This window comes from Gobio gobio (assembly GCF_949357685.1).
Source record: "Gobio gobio genome assembly, chromosome: 14".
In the NCBI taxonomy this organism is placed as follows: Eukaryota; Metazoa; Chordata; class Actinopteri; order Cypriniformes; family Gobionidae; genus Gobio; species Gobio gobio.
This window is the reverse complement of record NC_137107.1, coordinates 32,844,374-32,858,628: the sequence shown is the minus strand read 5'-3', so window position 1 is coordinate 32,858,628 and position 14,255 is coordinate 32,844,374. Positions and strand designations below refer to the sequence as shown.

Sequence of the window (14,255 nt, the reverse complement as noted above, 5' to 3'; positions counted from 1 at the left end):
CTTCAGATTTCACCAACCCTAGTTTTGCTCCTCCTCTCCCACTTAATTTCCATGTCTCCCCTTTTTACATTCGCTCACTTCTACTGTGTGTTTTTTTATGTTCTCCTTCTGTTGTCACATCTCCAGGGCGTTTGATGATCGTTGTTGTGTCTGAGGCAGTTTTGCTCCTGGCTGGTCACTGAACTTGGTTTAACCCTCCCACCCCTCATCTGGTATCTGTCAGTCACTCAGTGTCACTGGTTTGTCATTTGTATGTGACCCGACACGTTTCCTGCGTCCACAGCAAGACAGATCTCCTCCCTTTAATCTTGCGAGGGAACTTTTGTATTGAGCCATATGTTATAACCTCATTGAGTTAAAGAAAAAACAGATTTTGATGTGCAAATATAGTGATTTATGGGTCAATGTTATGATGCTTAGTTTCTTTGTCTTATCTGCCTATTTATTCAAATATATATTAAAAATGCAATTCGTACATACAGTGACTTGAATATACCTCTTCTATGATAAGCATGTTATAGAATGTTATATTTATATCAATTATTTTGTATTTATATTAATTGTTTTAAATATTAATAGAAACTATTATTTAATTGTGTTAATTATTTTAATTATATTAATATTGTATTATATAATATAATATTATTTTAAATTAAATATATCCTCCCAAAAAGTAATACATTAATATGAGACATTATTGTTGGTTTTTTTATGACAAAAAACTTTTACAACTTTTTATTCAGGTTGTAAAATGTCATGTGGTGAGATTCTGTAATGCAAAAAAAGTATGAAAGTCTTTATATTTGTAGAAAAAAAAAAAAAAATTTAAATAAATAAATAAATAAATAAATATATATATATATACTTTTATTCATGAAATTAATATGAGATATTTTGACCTTTTTATGACATGGCGAGACTAGTTCAATTTGTAAAGTCATGTGGTGCGACTGACCCAAAAAGTCATATGTATTAATTAGTAAGTTTTTGTATTTATTAAAAATATATATATATTCTATTTATTAAGTTAATTAAATATTTTAATGTCATTAAAGTAAAATGTCATGTGGTTCCCCAAAAGTAATTGGCCTATATAAATTAATAAATCTTTATATTTGTAAAAATAAAAATAAAAAATGTATATATACTTTTATTCATTATTATTGTGACATATTTTGACCTTTTTTTGACAAGGCGAGGCTAGTTCCTATTGTAAAGTAATGTGGTTGAATTAGTACGTCTTTATATTTGTTTAAAAAATATATATATTCTATTCATTAAGTTAATTAAATATTTTAAAATTCAGGTTATAAAATGTCACGTGGTGCGACTTCCCCAAAAGTAATATATAAATTAATAAATCGTAATATTTGTAAAAAAAAAACAACAACAAAAAACGATATATATATAGTTTTTTATTCATTACATTAATGTGAGATATTTTGACCTTTTTATGACAAGACGAGGCTTGTTCAAGTCGTAATGTCATGCGGTGCGACTCGCCCAAAAAGTAATATTTAGTAAGACTTTCTATTTATACAAAATAATAATAGTAATAATGATACAAACATTTATACTTGTACTGTTACCAGTTTTTAGAGTCATTCAACTTAAACTTTTCCTGGAAATGGTACTAAAAAACATTCTAAACCATATGACTCATGGCTCAGGTGTTGTAGACTAGGTTTTTAAAAGATTTTTTTATAATTAGATCACTCTTATTTGTTTATTTTTAACTGCACTGTCCCCTTCAAATCATCTGAGATATGAAACATGGCATTGCATAAGCAAATGCACAAGGACAAACTGACATCAGGACACTTTTGCAATAAAAGCATTCATTTGGTTTCCATATATCTTTAGTGTCTGAATGCTATGGGCACATGCATAGTCCTCTGAGTGGATTTAAATAATGATTGCCCCTTATCTGGTGTCCCACTCTAATCTGTGTGGTTCGGGCCTTGCTGTGTCACCGCTCCGCTCTTGGTGTGACGGTCCAGCTGTCTATCTGCGTCTTCTCCTCATCTCCAAACCCATAAAACTCCCTGACAGGCCCTTTATTTGAGACGCGCCTGTAGCACTTTTAAATATGTGGACTGAGGTCTCATAAGACATAAACCGTTCATGTTCAGGTCTTTGCGCATGACCGCATATGCAAGCCCTTGTAAATATACTCGTGCTCAAACACATGATTTCCATATACTGTAGATTTTAAAATAAATATTATTTTTTGCTTCTGTAACAAGCTGAGAGACTCAACCAAACATGTTTTAAAGTAAATATATTTCTCCGCACGATTTGTTTTCTGTTTGTTCTAATTCTTTCAAAAAGCTGTACGTTTTTTGGCCATTTCGTCACGCTCTGCTACACAATCAGCCAGTTTAATAGAAAGCGCAAGTCTTTATTTTCTAATGTGATCATTTTCATTTATGAGAGTCCTTTCTGTGATAAGGTCTCTGCTTTCGCTCACACCGCCGAATGCTGCTTTGCCTCAGGCAAGCGCAGTCTGAATGTTTTGCATATCTGCTCATTTGTTAAGCAAATCTCTCTCCTTCTATCTTTTTTCTTCATCCCTCCCTGTTTTCTCCCTTTCGCTCTACCGCTCTGCTTTTGTGAGCTTGAAAGATGTTGTGACCTCTTGTGAATGTTTCTGTGCATACATATATATATATATATACGTGAAAAATTTATGTTTCTGAAAGTATTGGTGTCATGTTGTACTGACGCTTGGGTTCAGTGTGGATGTGTTAACATTGTTTATACGAGCAGACTGATGTACACTATAGGTCAAATTTCTCTTTTTGCCTTCAGGCGTTAACAGCTATTGGCAGCAGACCTATTGAAGTGTTTTTTGTTTTTTTTTTCTAATGATGTTGGCCAGTCATAAATATCTGACGGCACATCTCTTATTCTGAATCAACTGTTTCTTCAATTACAAAACAGCTGCAAAAGCAGAGTGAATTTAACATATGGTGAGTATGATTCGTTGGAATACATTAAAAGATTAAATCAAACTTTATACATGCTTAACTGAATTTGTTTCTCATTATCTTTTGATGATCTTTTGATCACGAAACATTTCATTGCTGAGGTCTATGTGTACATGCATGAATCAGGTTTAAAATATCCCAGGATACACAAGAACTTGGGACCTTTTTCCCCTCTATCACTTATTTTAGTATCATCATATATCAATCGAAAGCTTAAAAAATCATCCTGTGAAAACCGTTTCGAAATTGGACATTGTGTTACCATTGAAGCGGTACTTTAAAACCTTTTAGAACCAAATTTGGAACGGAACTTAGTTAGGCTTTGATTTTATAGCAATTTTAGAGGCCAAATTATTTTGTAAAATATATATGTTACATACAAAATACAAAAAAGTTTAGTTCAGTACATTTGCTTTAAACTTTGATAACTTTTCATTTCTTGAAGTGCTTTCACTTCTGCAATAATCTGCTGAGTGTCTTCATGAATTGCAACCATTTAAATGTAGTTCTATGCTCAGAAAAGGGGGATGACAGTCAACAGGTTAAGAAGTCTGTTGAGTTCCGTGAGTCCCTGGATCTGTCAGAGCGGTTACCGAAGAGTCGCATCTGATTGATCGAACAATCATTGGTGTCAGTATGGTAGGCACTTCAGGGTTGTTCATATGACAACGTGCGGTTAAAGATATAGGGCCCTATTTTAACAATCTAAGCGCATGGTCTGTAGTGCATTGCCGCAGGTGCACTTAGTGTGTGTCCAAATCCACTTTCGCTAATTTAACGATGGAAAAAACAGTCGGTCCAAAAGGGTTGTACCTAGTCTCTTAATGAGTCATGGGCGTGTTTTGGGCGTAACGTGAGATAAACCAATTAGAGTCTCATCTCCCATTCCCTTTAAAAGCCAGTTAGGCTTGCACCATGGCGGATTCGCTATATTTACATGGCGGAATTTGAGAAAGACTGAACGCTTCTCCAAAGCGGAATCTTTTTATTTTAAATATTTAAAAATGTTTGGGTGCTGCTGCGTATCCCTGTGTTGTGCACCCGGCTTACAAAATAAAAGTAGCTCAGAAAAAAGTAACTTAATGTGTCGCTTACAAGGAGACATTTGTAAACATTACTTAAAAGATTATGTTGGATATACTTAAAGCTATAATTTTCTAAATTGATCAAATTGAGTTGCTATTACTTAAGAGTCCAAGTTGAAAACATGCAAAGTCTACTAGGATAAACACAAATATAATTAGTTTAAAATACTCAAAAAGTTGATGCAAATAGTTGCCTCAATTGTATTGAGTAAAATGGGCACAGTATTTTTTACAGTGTACAAAGTGACCGCAAAAACTTTTTTTTCTTTTTTTTTCTGATGCTTAAAGTCTAGTTACGTTCAAAAGTTTAGGGTCAGATTTTGAAGGAAATTAATAAGAATACTTTAAATTGGTCAAAAGTCATAGTAAAACGTTTCTGTAATGTTACAAATCTGTTCTTGTGAATAATGATAATAAGAAATGTCTCTTGAGCATCAAATCAGAATGATTTCTGAAGGTTCATGTGACACTGAAGACTGGAGTAATGATGCTGAAAATTCAACTTTACCATCACAGGAATAAATTGTAATTTTAAATTGATGATGATGAAATGAAAATGATATTTCTAAATATTACTTTTTGTATCAACTAAATCCAGAGAGCATAAGAATTTGTTTGATTCTTTTTTACAAATATTATTCTCTCTCTCTCTCTCTCTCTCTCTCTCTCTCTCTCTCTCTCTCTCTATATATATATATATATATATATATATATATATATATAACACAGTCTGTCACACCTCATTGAAAGAACAAGTAGGTGTGTCTAATCTTTTGACGAAAAATGTATGTTGTTACTTAAGGTATCGAACCAAAACCGGTTTAATTTTCATAATCAGAAATTACTGTTAGTGCTCTGTTGCATGAATGGTGGACAAACAGTTTTCTGATTTGCGAAATCATGCAAAATCAACAGGCGCAACAGGAAAAAAGAGGAAGTGGAACTCAGGTGTGTGCTTGCCCCTTCATTTCCCCTTTCTTCATTCAAGGCCACGTCACCCCACCCTCTTGTCTTAGTCCTAAAATCCTGTTTGCTCATACATTGTCTGTCATCCAAATCTGACACCGATTGGCTCCCTGAGCAAGATTGTGATTTGCTGTTGGATTTACTGTCTCGTTCCAGGATGTGGCTGTAACTGTCCTCAGTCTGACTCAGACCCTGTTGCTGAGGTAATGAAAATAATCATTTGCATGGGCACCACAGATTTGTTTACCAACTGTACTAGAGAGGCACTGTTTCCACCCTGATGCGGACACTGATTTCTGTTCCTAACTTTTTAGACAGGCGAGCAGGTGTGCGGGGCGCAGATGGGGAACAGGTCAGCAGTGGAAGTGATGAGATTTCTGACCAACTCTCTTCAGCTTTTTATCTCAAAGTTCCTCTTTGCCGAATGACCGCACATACTTGTCCTGACCATGGTTTTCTTTTGTGATCAGGTGCTTCCCGTGGTTTAGCATTCGGAGCGAACCACAGAGGTGTGTAATGTGTGATTTGTGTTACAGTACGGTGTAGATGGATTGGATTTTCCTAACTGTCTCGTTTGTTTGAGAGGGGAGGTGCGCGCAAAGCTGTGTCAGTATAGGAATTTGTTTGGCAAAGCAGCTTGAACTCCACTGATGGGGAGTGACTTGAGAAGAGACGTCAGTAAATCTCTGAGTTTTTTAGTCAACATGTTTGCACAACTAAGACAAGGTGGTCAAAGTTTAATCACAGGAATCATCCCATTCATAAATATAAATTTCTTTGTTTCGCAGCACTGCCTTTCTCTTCCAAGCTCTGGCCCACGAGGTCCGTTTGTATAAACACATGAAGTTTACAAACCTGCCAGGCAGGAGATTTGCATGTAGAGTTCCAGGTACCTATTTGAATGAAGCTTTATCTCCAGTCACACCAGAGATTTCACACAGCCTCCGGCAGTGTGCCGAACCATCGGCAGGGCCAACGGAACTGTGTATCCGGATCCTCGACAGGGCGGAGACACAAGAAGACAAACACTGCAAAGCCTTGTTTGCTGACTCTTCTCATTTTTCACTGGACTGATTTCTTACACATTTACAGTACCTGCACCCCTCCCCCTTCTCTTCATCTCACAGCTAGATTTAAAAATCCACTGTTATGAATTATTGATCAAGCACTTTACAGGTGATTTCAAACAGTAGCATTTATTTAGCACTATTTTTTGTGACAAGAATTTATAAATAACACAACAAAAAAAGTTCAATCTAAACACTAACATACGATCTTACTACTTTTTATACTAAAAGAAAAGAAAATGAAAGACATATGTTTGGACTCCTTCATGGTGGCAGTACCTGGCATGTGGATATCATTTCAAATGGACCTTAAAATGGACATTTAAATCATTTGATGGACTAAAAATAATTTTAAGTCATTTTAAAATCGACAGAAATTTCTGTCATGATTTACACACCTCATGTAATTTCAAACCTTCTGTAATATACTGAAAAACATCTCTGTGTCATTTTGGACCCCATTGACTTTCATTGTATTCTTCAAAATATCTTCTTTTGTGTTTCGCAGGTTTGGACTCAGTGTTATTTATATAAGATTATTAGTATTTATGAATATTTTCACTTGAACTTACCCTCAAGTTGTTCCAAGCCTGTATTGAGTTTTCTTCTTCTGTTGAACACACAAGAAGATATTTTAAAGAATGTTGGTAACCAGACAATTGACTTCCATAGTATTTTTTTTTTCCTACTGTGGAAGTCAATGGCTACCGTCAACTGTTTGGTTACCAACATTCTTTAAAACATCTATTGTGTTCAACGCAAGATAGAAACTCATACAGGTCTGGAACAACTTGAGGGTGAGCAAGTGATGACAAATTAAACATTTTTGGGTGAACTTATCCCTTTAACATGAGTCTTTTTTCCAGCAACAGCCATTGGTGGTCTTCATTTGCTCCCCGCTGTCCGCCACGCCATATACAACCTCCGCTATTTAAGGGTGTGCTGGCTCTCTTGGTGTCTGCGAAGATCTACCTTCCTCTGGAAGCCTTTGGAACAGATCTCACAGCCGAACGGCTTGAATCCGGTGTGTTTGCGACTGTGCGTGATGAGGTTGGAGCTCTGGCTGAAGGCCTTGCCACAAACCTGGCATTTGTGAGGTTTCTCACCTGCAAAAAAAAACATAACCATTTAAAAAAATCCATGGAAAAATCTTTGCTTTAAAAAAAGCATGAAGCATGGATTTGCATGCCACCCAGATTTGTTCTTGTTTTCCAACACAGGAGTGGCTGTCTGCCACACGCAAAGGTAACTTTCCGAGAGGCATTAGGAAAGCAGGAAGACCAGCTATGCAAATCAAGACAGCATTTGTTTAATCTCCTTTTCTTGATTTATCTGTAGCTGTGCCACTCACACACCCTAGAAAGCAAGCCAACTTCAACATCTGATGTGAAATGTCTCTGTTCAGCATATTCATGATTTACATGGAACGAGTGTAGAGATAAGACGTATTTCCAAATAATATGGGAAGAGTTTTTTTGGAAACTGTTATTTTGGAGGCATTAAACTGCATATGCTTTTTATCACAGATCTCGTTTCAACCACGACATGTCACACACATTGTGTCGTCTCACCTGTGTGGATGTAGGTGTGTTTCTTCATATCGGATTTCTGGTGGAATCTCTTTCCACAGAACTGGCAGGGGTACGGCCGCGTGTCCGAGTGGATCAGCAGGTGAGTGGACAGCGTTGAGGAGCGTTTGAAGGTCTTTCCGCACATCTTGCACGCAAAACTTCTTTCCTTTAAACACAACAACAACATGTATTATTTCATAGCCATTATCCAATGGGACTAACTGAATCAGCATGGTTTGTTCTTACCTGAGAGTGGACGTTCATGTGTTGCTCTAAGCTAACTGCGTGGCCAAAGCTCTTTCTGCAGATGCTACATCCAAAGGGACGTGTGCCACTGTGAGAACGTCTGACGTGAACCTCCAGTCCATGAGGGGTGGAAAACACCTGGAGAAGAAACCACAAATGAATTTGAGATATTTGTTTAATGTTTTTGGAACAAGTCTCTTATGCTCAAGCCTGCATTTATTTGATTAAAAATACAGAGAAAAACAGTAATATTGTGAAATATTATTACAATTTAAAATAATAGTTTTTAAATTTTATATGCTTTAAAATATAATTTATTTCTGTGATGCAAAGCTGAATTTTCAGGATCATTACTGCAGTCTTCAGTCACATGATCCTTCAGAAATCCTTCTAATATGCTGATTTATTATCAATGTTGGAAACTGTTGTGCTGCTTAATTTCTTTTAATTTATCTGTTATACTTTTTTTCTTTTTTTGAAAGAAATTAATACTTTTATTCAGCAAGGACTTGTTAAATTGATAATAAAAAAATAATAGTACAGATCTATATTGTTGGAATAAATGCTGATCTTTTGAACTTTTTATTCATCACTGAATCCTGAAAAAACTATCACGTCCCAAAAAAATATTAAGCAGCACAACAGTTTCCAACACTTATAATAACCGAGTATCAAATCAGCATATTAGAATGATTTATGAACGATCATGTGACACTGAAGACTGAGTCATGGCTGATGAAAATTCAGCTTTGCATCACAGGAATAAATTATATTTGAAAGTATATTAAAATAGAAACCCATTATTTTAAATTGTAATAATATTTCACAATATTACTTTTTTTTCTGTATTTTTGATCAAATAAATGCAAGCTTGATGAGAATAAGAGACACACATAGTACCAGTTTATTTATACTATTTATATATAATAATTGTAATTGTTTATTTGTGTATTATAGTTTATTTAGAAATGAAAACTATAACATTTAAAATGAATAATGAATGAATAATATATTTTTAAAAGATTCATTAAAAACGTATTAAAATAATAATATACATAACAAACAAACTATAAATAAATAAATATCTTACCTTATCACAGGTGATGCAGTGGTAGGTGTCAGACGTAGGTGAGTAGTGTGTACTGCAATCCAGTGGTTGTTGAGTCTCCGAGCTCTGCTTCAGATGAGCTCCATACAGGCTGCTGGCGTGCTGCAGGAGCGATGGAGAGAAGCCCATCTGCCTGAAGTCATATGTTGTGGGAACATGATCCCAGGCATAAGAGCTCTTGTAGTAGGGAGGAAACTCTGCCAGCTGAGGCTCTGTTGGAGGTAGAGTGAAATCATTAAGACGATGATTGTTATTGTGTCTAAATCTGCCCTAGAGATGTCACATGATACTTAACATGTTTTTTTTTAAAGATGACTTACACACGCAGGTATTCATGCCAGTGCGCCGCACACACTCACCAGATAAGTAAAACGGTCGTCTGGTTGTGACGGGCAGCTCAGGTAGAGATGGTACCGGGCAGTCGGGCTCTCGCTCACACTTGATGAAGTCGTACGGGTCTCTGTGGGAAGGTCGAGTGACTGAATCTACCTGGGGCCGCGCTGGGGAATTACGTTCCTTTGGCTCCAAAGGGACCAGTGCTGGGACTAAGAAATCACAAAGATTGTAAAATGCATGTGGTTGCAGGTTGTAACACAACAGCAATCAAAATTAAATCAATTAATAACATGATATTTTCCATAAAAAGTGACTAACAAATGTTTGAATGTCAATGTATTGGAAAACAAAATATTAACCAAGTTGCATCCATCTATCTATCTATCTATCTATCTATCTATCTATCTATCTATCTATCTATCTATCTATCTTTCTATCTATCTATCTATCTATCTATCTATCTATCTATCTATCTATCTATCTATCTATCTATCTATCTATCTATCTATCTATCTATCTATCTATCTATCTATCTATCTATCTATCTATCTATCTATATATAGAAAGAGAGAGAGATTTGATCTCTGAAATAACTTTACTTTTCAAGACATTTTTGCAATAATGACTGTATGACGTCAGTTTGTTTTTATAAATTAAATGCCACTTAGTTTTTAATTTTGAATAGTTTTTAATAAGTTTTAGTTTAATTTTGTTTTCTAATGCAATGACATTCTAATGCAAAAGCATTCATATATTTGTAACACTCGCTGATCTATCCAAATATTATCCATCCAGCTATCTAAATATTTCACTCATGCATCTCCTCTCTATAGCCACTTTACATACGGTTATATGTGCAATTAAATGGAGGTGTGTGTGTACATGAAAACGTAGACTGGCAGATCTGAGATTGCTCCTAACACTTAATTACGCCAATTACATTTTCTCCAAATTAACCCTATAAAGAACAGTTATAATCCAGTGAGAGTACTGCTCTCTTGTTTGAATAGGCCTAGTTTGCATATTCGAAACATCCACCCTAACCGCTACACAGTTTACAAACTTCCATGGAAGACAGCCTATTGAGCTACCTCCATAAAGAGCACATATGATGCCCAAAATGCTGTCTTGAGTAAGCAGCTGTCAAGGTTTTGAGACACAGCCCTAGAATCAAATAACAGTCAGCCTGAGGCTGGAGCATCAGCAAACATCAATCTGACAGGTGCTCAGCACATCCACTCACTAAACATTTATTTCCTCCAAATAAGAGAATTAGAGATTTGTAATTAGAATAAATATAAAACCTACAAAAACCAACAACATTGAATTTACTTGTATATGCTAAATTATTTAAAAATTATAATAAAATAAAATAAAACCAACTGTCATCATTTTAAAATTCAGCATTACGTAAATATAATAATGCAATTTACTTGTTTTGGGTGCTGGGCTGGGAAGCTTCTGTTCACTTTGCTCGGCGTCGATGGGTCGGTGCACATTGTAGGACTTTTTACTTTTCACCAAAAATGATCGTGGCATGATTCCGTGATTCTGTAAAAGGAGATGTGATACTTCCATTTTCATATTTCTATGATCTACGTGTAAACGTTCACATGTCCATAACTATTACAAAACTGTAAAATTATCCAACTAAATATAAAGTGACCGTAAAATATAATTTATAAATCATATAAAAAATAACCTGCTCAAAGCTCTTGTAAGATATTTTCCTTTCTGTGTCTAAAAAAATTAATGAAATCATAAAGTGAAGCATTTACAGTTAATATAGGCTACAATATTTGATGTTGATGTTTTGAAAGTTGAACTTTCAGTCGAACTTTTCTCTGGTTTGAGAATATTTGTATAACATATGTTAGGCCTTAGTTATATCAAATATACCAAATTATTGTTGAATAATAAATAAGAATAATTTAAATAGGCCTATACATATATTTTAATAATAATAATACGCTTGAGGTTGAAAAAAAAAATCATTTTTAAACTTTGAAATAACTGTATTATATGAAAGTAACTAGCTTACCTGAAATAAAATGAATGATACAATGAATGTTTAAAAGTCCTCTGATTGTTTGAGTCGCAAACTTCGTGATGAAAAGTGCTGGGAAATCCGTTGTGATGTTTAGAAACTTAAGCACTGCATCGCTGTGAGTTGGTTGCGTTGAGTTTTTTTCAACTCCCCTCCCTGATTTTCAATCCGATAATTCTGCGGTGGAATCTGACTGAGCTTTCAACCAATTACAGGCGGAGCAGGTGCGACATTTGACTACTAAACGCAAACACATCCTGGTAGACACTATTAGACATAGTGGGTTAAAAAAAAGTACATTTAAAATATTTTAACAAATATTAGTTATCATTTTTAACTGGTAGTTAGAATATTTGTTTACATTTTTAAGCCTAGGCTATATAATATTTTTTTTTATTAGGGGTAACGTTAGGCTATTTAAATTATTAACTTAGTCCGCATCTCCCTGTGGGGCGTTCAGAATGTGAATTGGTTAACAGAGCAATGCGTTAAAGATTCATGATATTTCATTGTCTCAAATCATCTACTGCCAATTTAGTCATTTATCATCTTTGTTATTGGGCATCTGTTGACTTATCTCCTGTAAAACAGCTAGCGGGCTTAAACATAAGACCATTAAACCAGCAACAAACTTTGCTTGAACGTACCCCTCAAAAATACACACCAAACCTGTAATGTTGGTAAGTTACCTCAGAATGTTTGCTTACTTTTATTTGCACAGTTGTGTTTTGGTTGCAGCCTCAGGCGTTTTATCTTTGATTATTAAAAGCAGAACTATAGGCTAATAATTCATTGTTTGTAAAACTAAGCGCTGGAAGACTCTTAAATGTTTATTTATCGAGTTCCTATAATCCTGGTGCGTTTCGCCCTTTTAATAATGTTCATTTAAAGATTTAAAGGGATCACTTATATTGCCTGGTGCGCGCGCATTATGGGATCGATTAATGTATTTACGCCCCCGTGTGGATTTGATGGTGAACTTTAAGCTAACTGTTCAAAATATAACTGAATTATTTCTTATAGGGGCGCTTAAGAGTATGTTTCAGTTCTTATTTGTATTTAGCTTTTATTTACCCTGTATACAAATAGAAGATTTGCTGAGAACTCAAATATGCATTAGGTGAAATTACAAATGTTAGCTATTTTCACGCTAACTATTTCATAGTTCACTCAGAATCACAAATTCTATTATCGCAAGGATTTCATTATAGATTTTGGCTATTATGAACCATAATAAAAGAGTCATTATCAACAAAAGTCATTATTACTAAGAGTCATAATTTAACCTGAGCCGCCATCTAGCAGAGTGGCGCAGCGGAAGCGTGCTGGGCCCATAACCCAGAGGTCGATGGATCGAAACCATCCTCTGCTAATAGTATTTTTAATTTTGTAATGTGGAGTGATTTAAAGATCATAACTTGTAAATTCAAGGGTGAAATACAACTAGGGATATTATTATAGGTAACGAAAATCATAAAAACCCGGCAATTTACTGTCTGTTAAACAGTAAATTGCATTTTAGCCATATTACAATTTCGTAGGCTATCAGAGATTAACAAAAAGGACAGGAAAATACTATCAACTGTAGATGATTCAGGCGTTTTGTGGGAACTATTTCACTATTTTGAGGGAATACATCTTTAATATAATGTCTGTGACCATGATTAGCCACTAGATGGACATCTCCACTAAAACACTCTCATCCAGAACGTTTAACCATTACTTGCAGTTATAATAGGCCAACTCCTTGTTATTTTTCACGCCTTATATTCATGCTCTTTTTGCTAAGCATGAGCGTACAAAATTAAACATGACTGTAAGATGAGATAAATAATGTCGTGAGTCTAATGGTAGGAATGGATAAGGCTGTGAAGTTATTGATCTTACCAGTGATCTCACCCTCATGTGATTATATCTTCATGAGCTTTTAATCTTCTTTTGTGTTTCATGGAAAAAAGGGTTTACATAGGCCTACCACAGGTTTCAAAACATGAGGGGTGAACACGTGATGTATGTCATAACCATTTTAATTTTGGGTGACCTGATTTTTTTAAATCGATTTATATTTGGATTTTAAGCTAGTTTACTTCTTTTTGCCTAACATTTTTAAATGTATGTATAAAAAATACGTTTTAAATGTAGGCCTAAATGTTAGCCTTTCGATTTTCAAACTAGTTGTCCTTTCACCATTTGCATTCATTCATTCATTCATTCATTCGTTCGTTCGTTCGTTCGTTCGTTCATTTAATCATTTATTTATTTAGCTAGTGAAAAAAATACTTCTAGTTTATCATATTTGGATTTTAAGCTAGTTTATTACGTATTTATTTATGTAGGCCTATATGTATGGACAATGTTTATAAAAAAAAGTGCTTTTTAAACTTAAATATTTTATTTTAGGCCTGTTTGAATTTTACGGTAGTCTCGTTTATTTTATTTTCCTCACCCGTATTAATGTATTTATTTAGGCCAATGTTTATGAAAAAGTAAGTAAGGTTACTTTTAAACGTAAATAATTTATTAGCCTATATTTAGATTTTAAGATAGTTTACTTTTTTTTTTTTGCTCTTATGTATGTATGTATGTTTAGAAAAATATATATATTTTAAATGTAAATAGTTTATACTGCTGGTCCGATTCGGCGTCTCCACTCGCCACCTGAGTCACGCGAAAACCGCATTACAGAGCGCTGCATCCCTCCACCCTTCAGAAAAACAACTCAGGGCCTAGCTGCAGGATTCTCTAAAACTTTCATACATGAATCTTACTCCCGCCACAATTCACTGTATTTATGAAGTATGACTGCTGGTTATTTCTCAGAATATTCACGTCATATATC

At 34.7% G+C, this 14,255-nt stretch overlaps 1 protein-coding gene across 2 annotated transcripts; it reads right to left on the bottom strand.

The window, feature by feature from the left end:
• Window positions 1–6,214: 6,214 nt before the first annotated feature.
• On the bottom strand, window positions 6,215–11,595 carry gfi1b (growth factor independent 1B transcription repressor). Of its 2 annotated transcripts, XR_013817892.1 has the most exons (8): window positions 11,411–11,539; window positions 10,803–10,920; window positions 9,393–9,578; window positions 9,016–9,245; window positions 7,926–8,063; window positions 7,680–7,845; window positions 6,922–7,214; window positions 6,220–6,698 (listed from the first exon to the last, which is right to left on the bottom strand). XR_013817892.1 is itself a non-coding variant. In XM_079834736.1 (7 exons), exons 2-7 carry the CDS (start codon window positions 10,906–10,908, stop codon window positions 7,036–7,038), a joined length of 1,005 nt encoding a protein of 334 aa, XP_079690862.1. In that variant the 5' UTR covers window positions 10,909–10,920; window positions 11,411–11,595; the 3' UTR covers window positions 6,215–7,035. The 2 variants fall into 2 exon arrangements, 1 of the variants encoding a protein (XP_079690862.1); XM_079834736.1 differs by having other exon boundaries at window positions 6,215–7,214; window positions 11,411–11,595.
• Window positions 11,596–14,255: the final 2,660 nt, after the last annotated feature.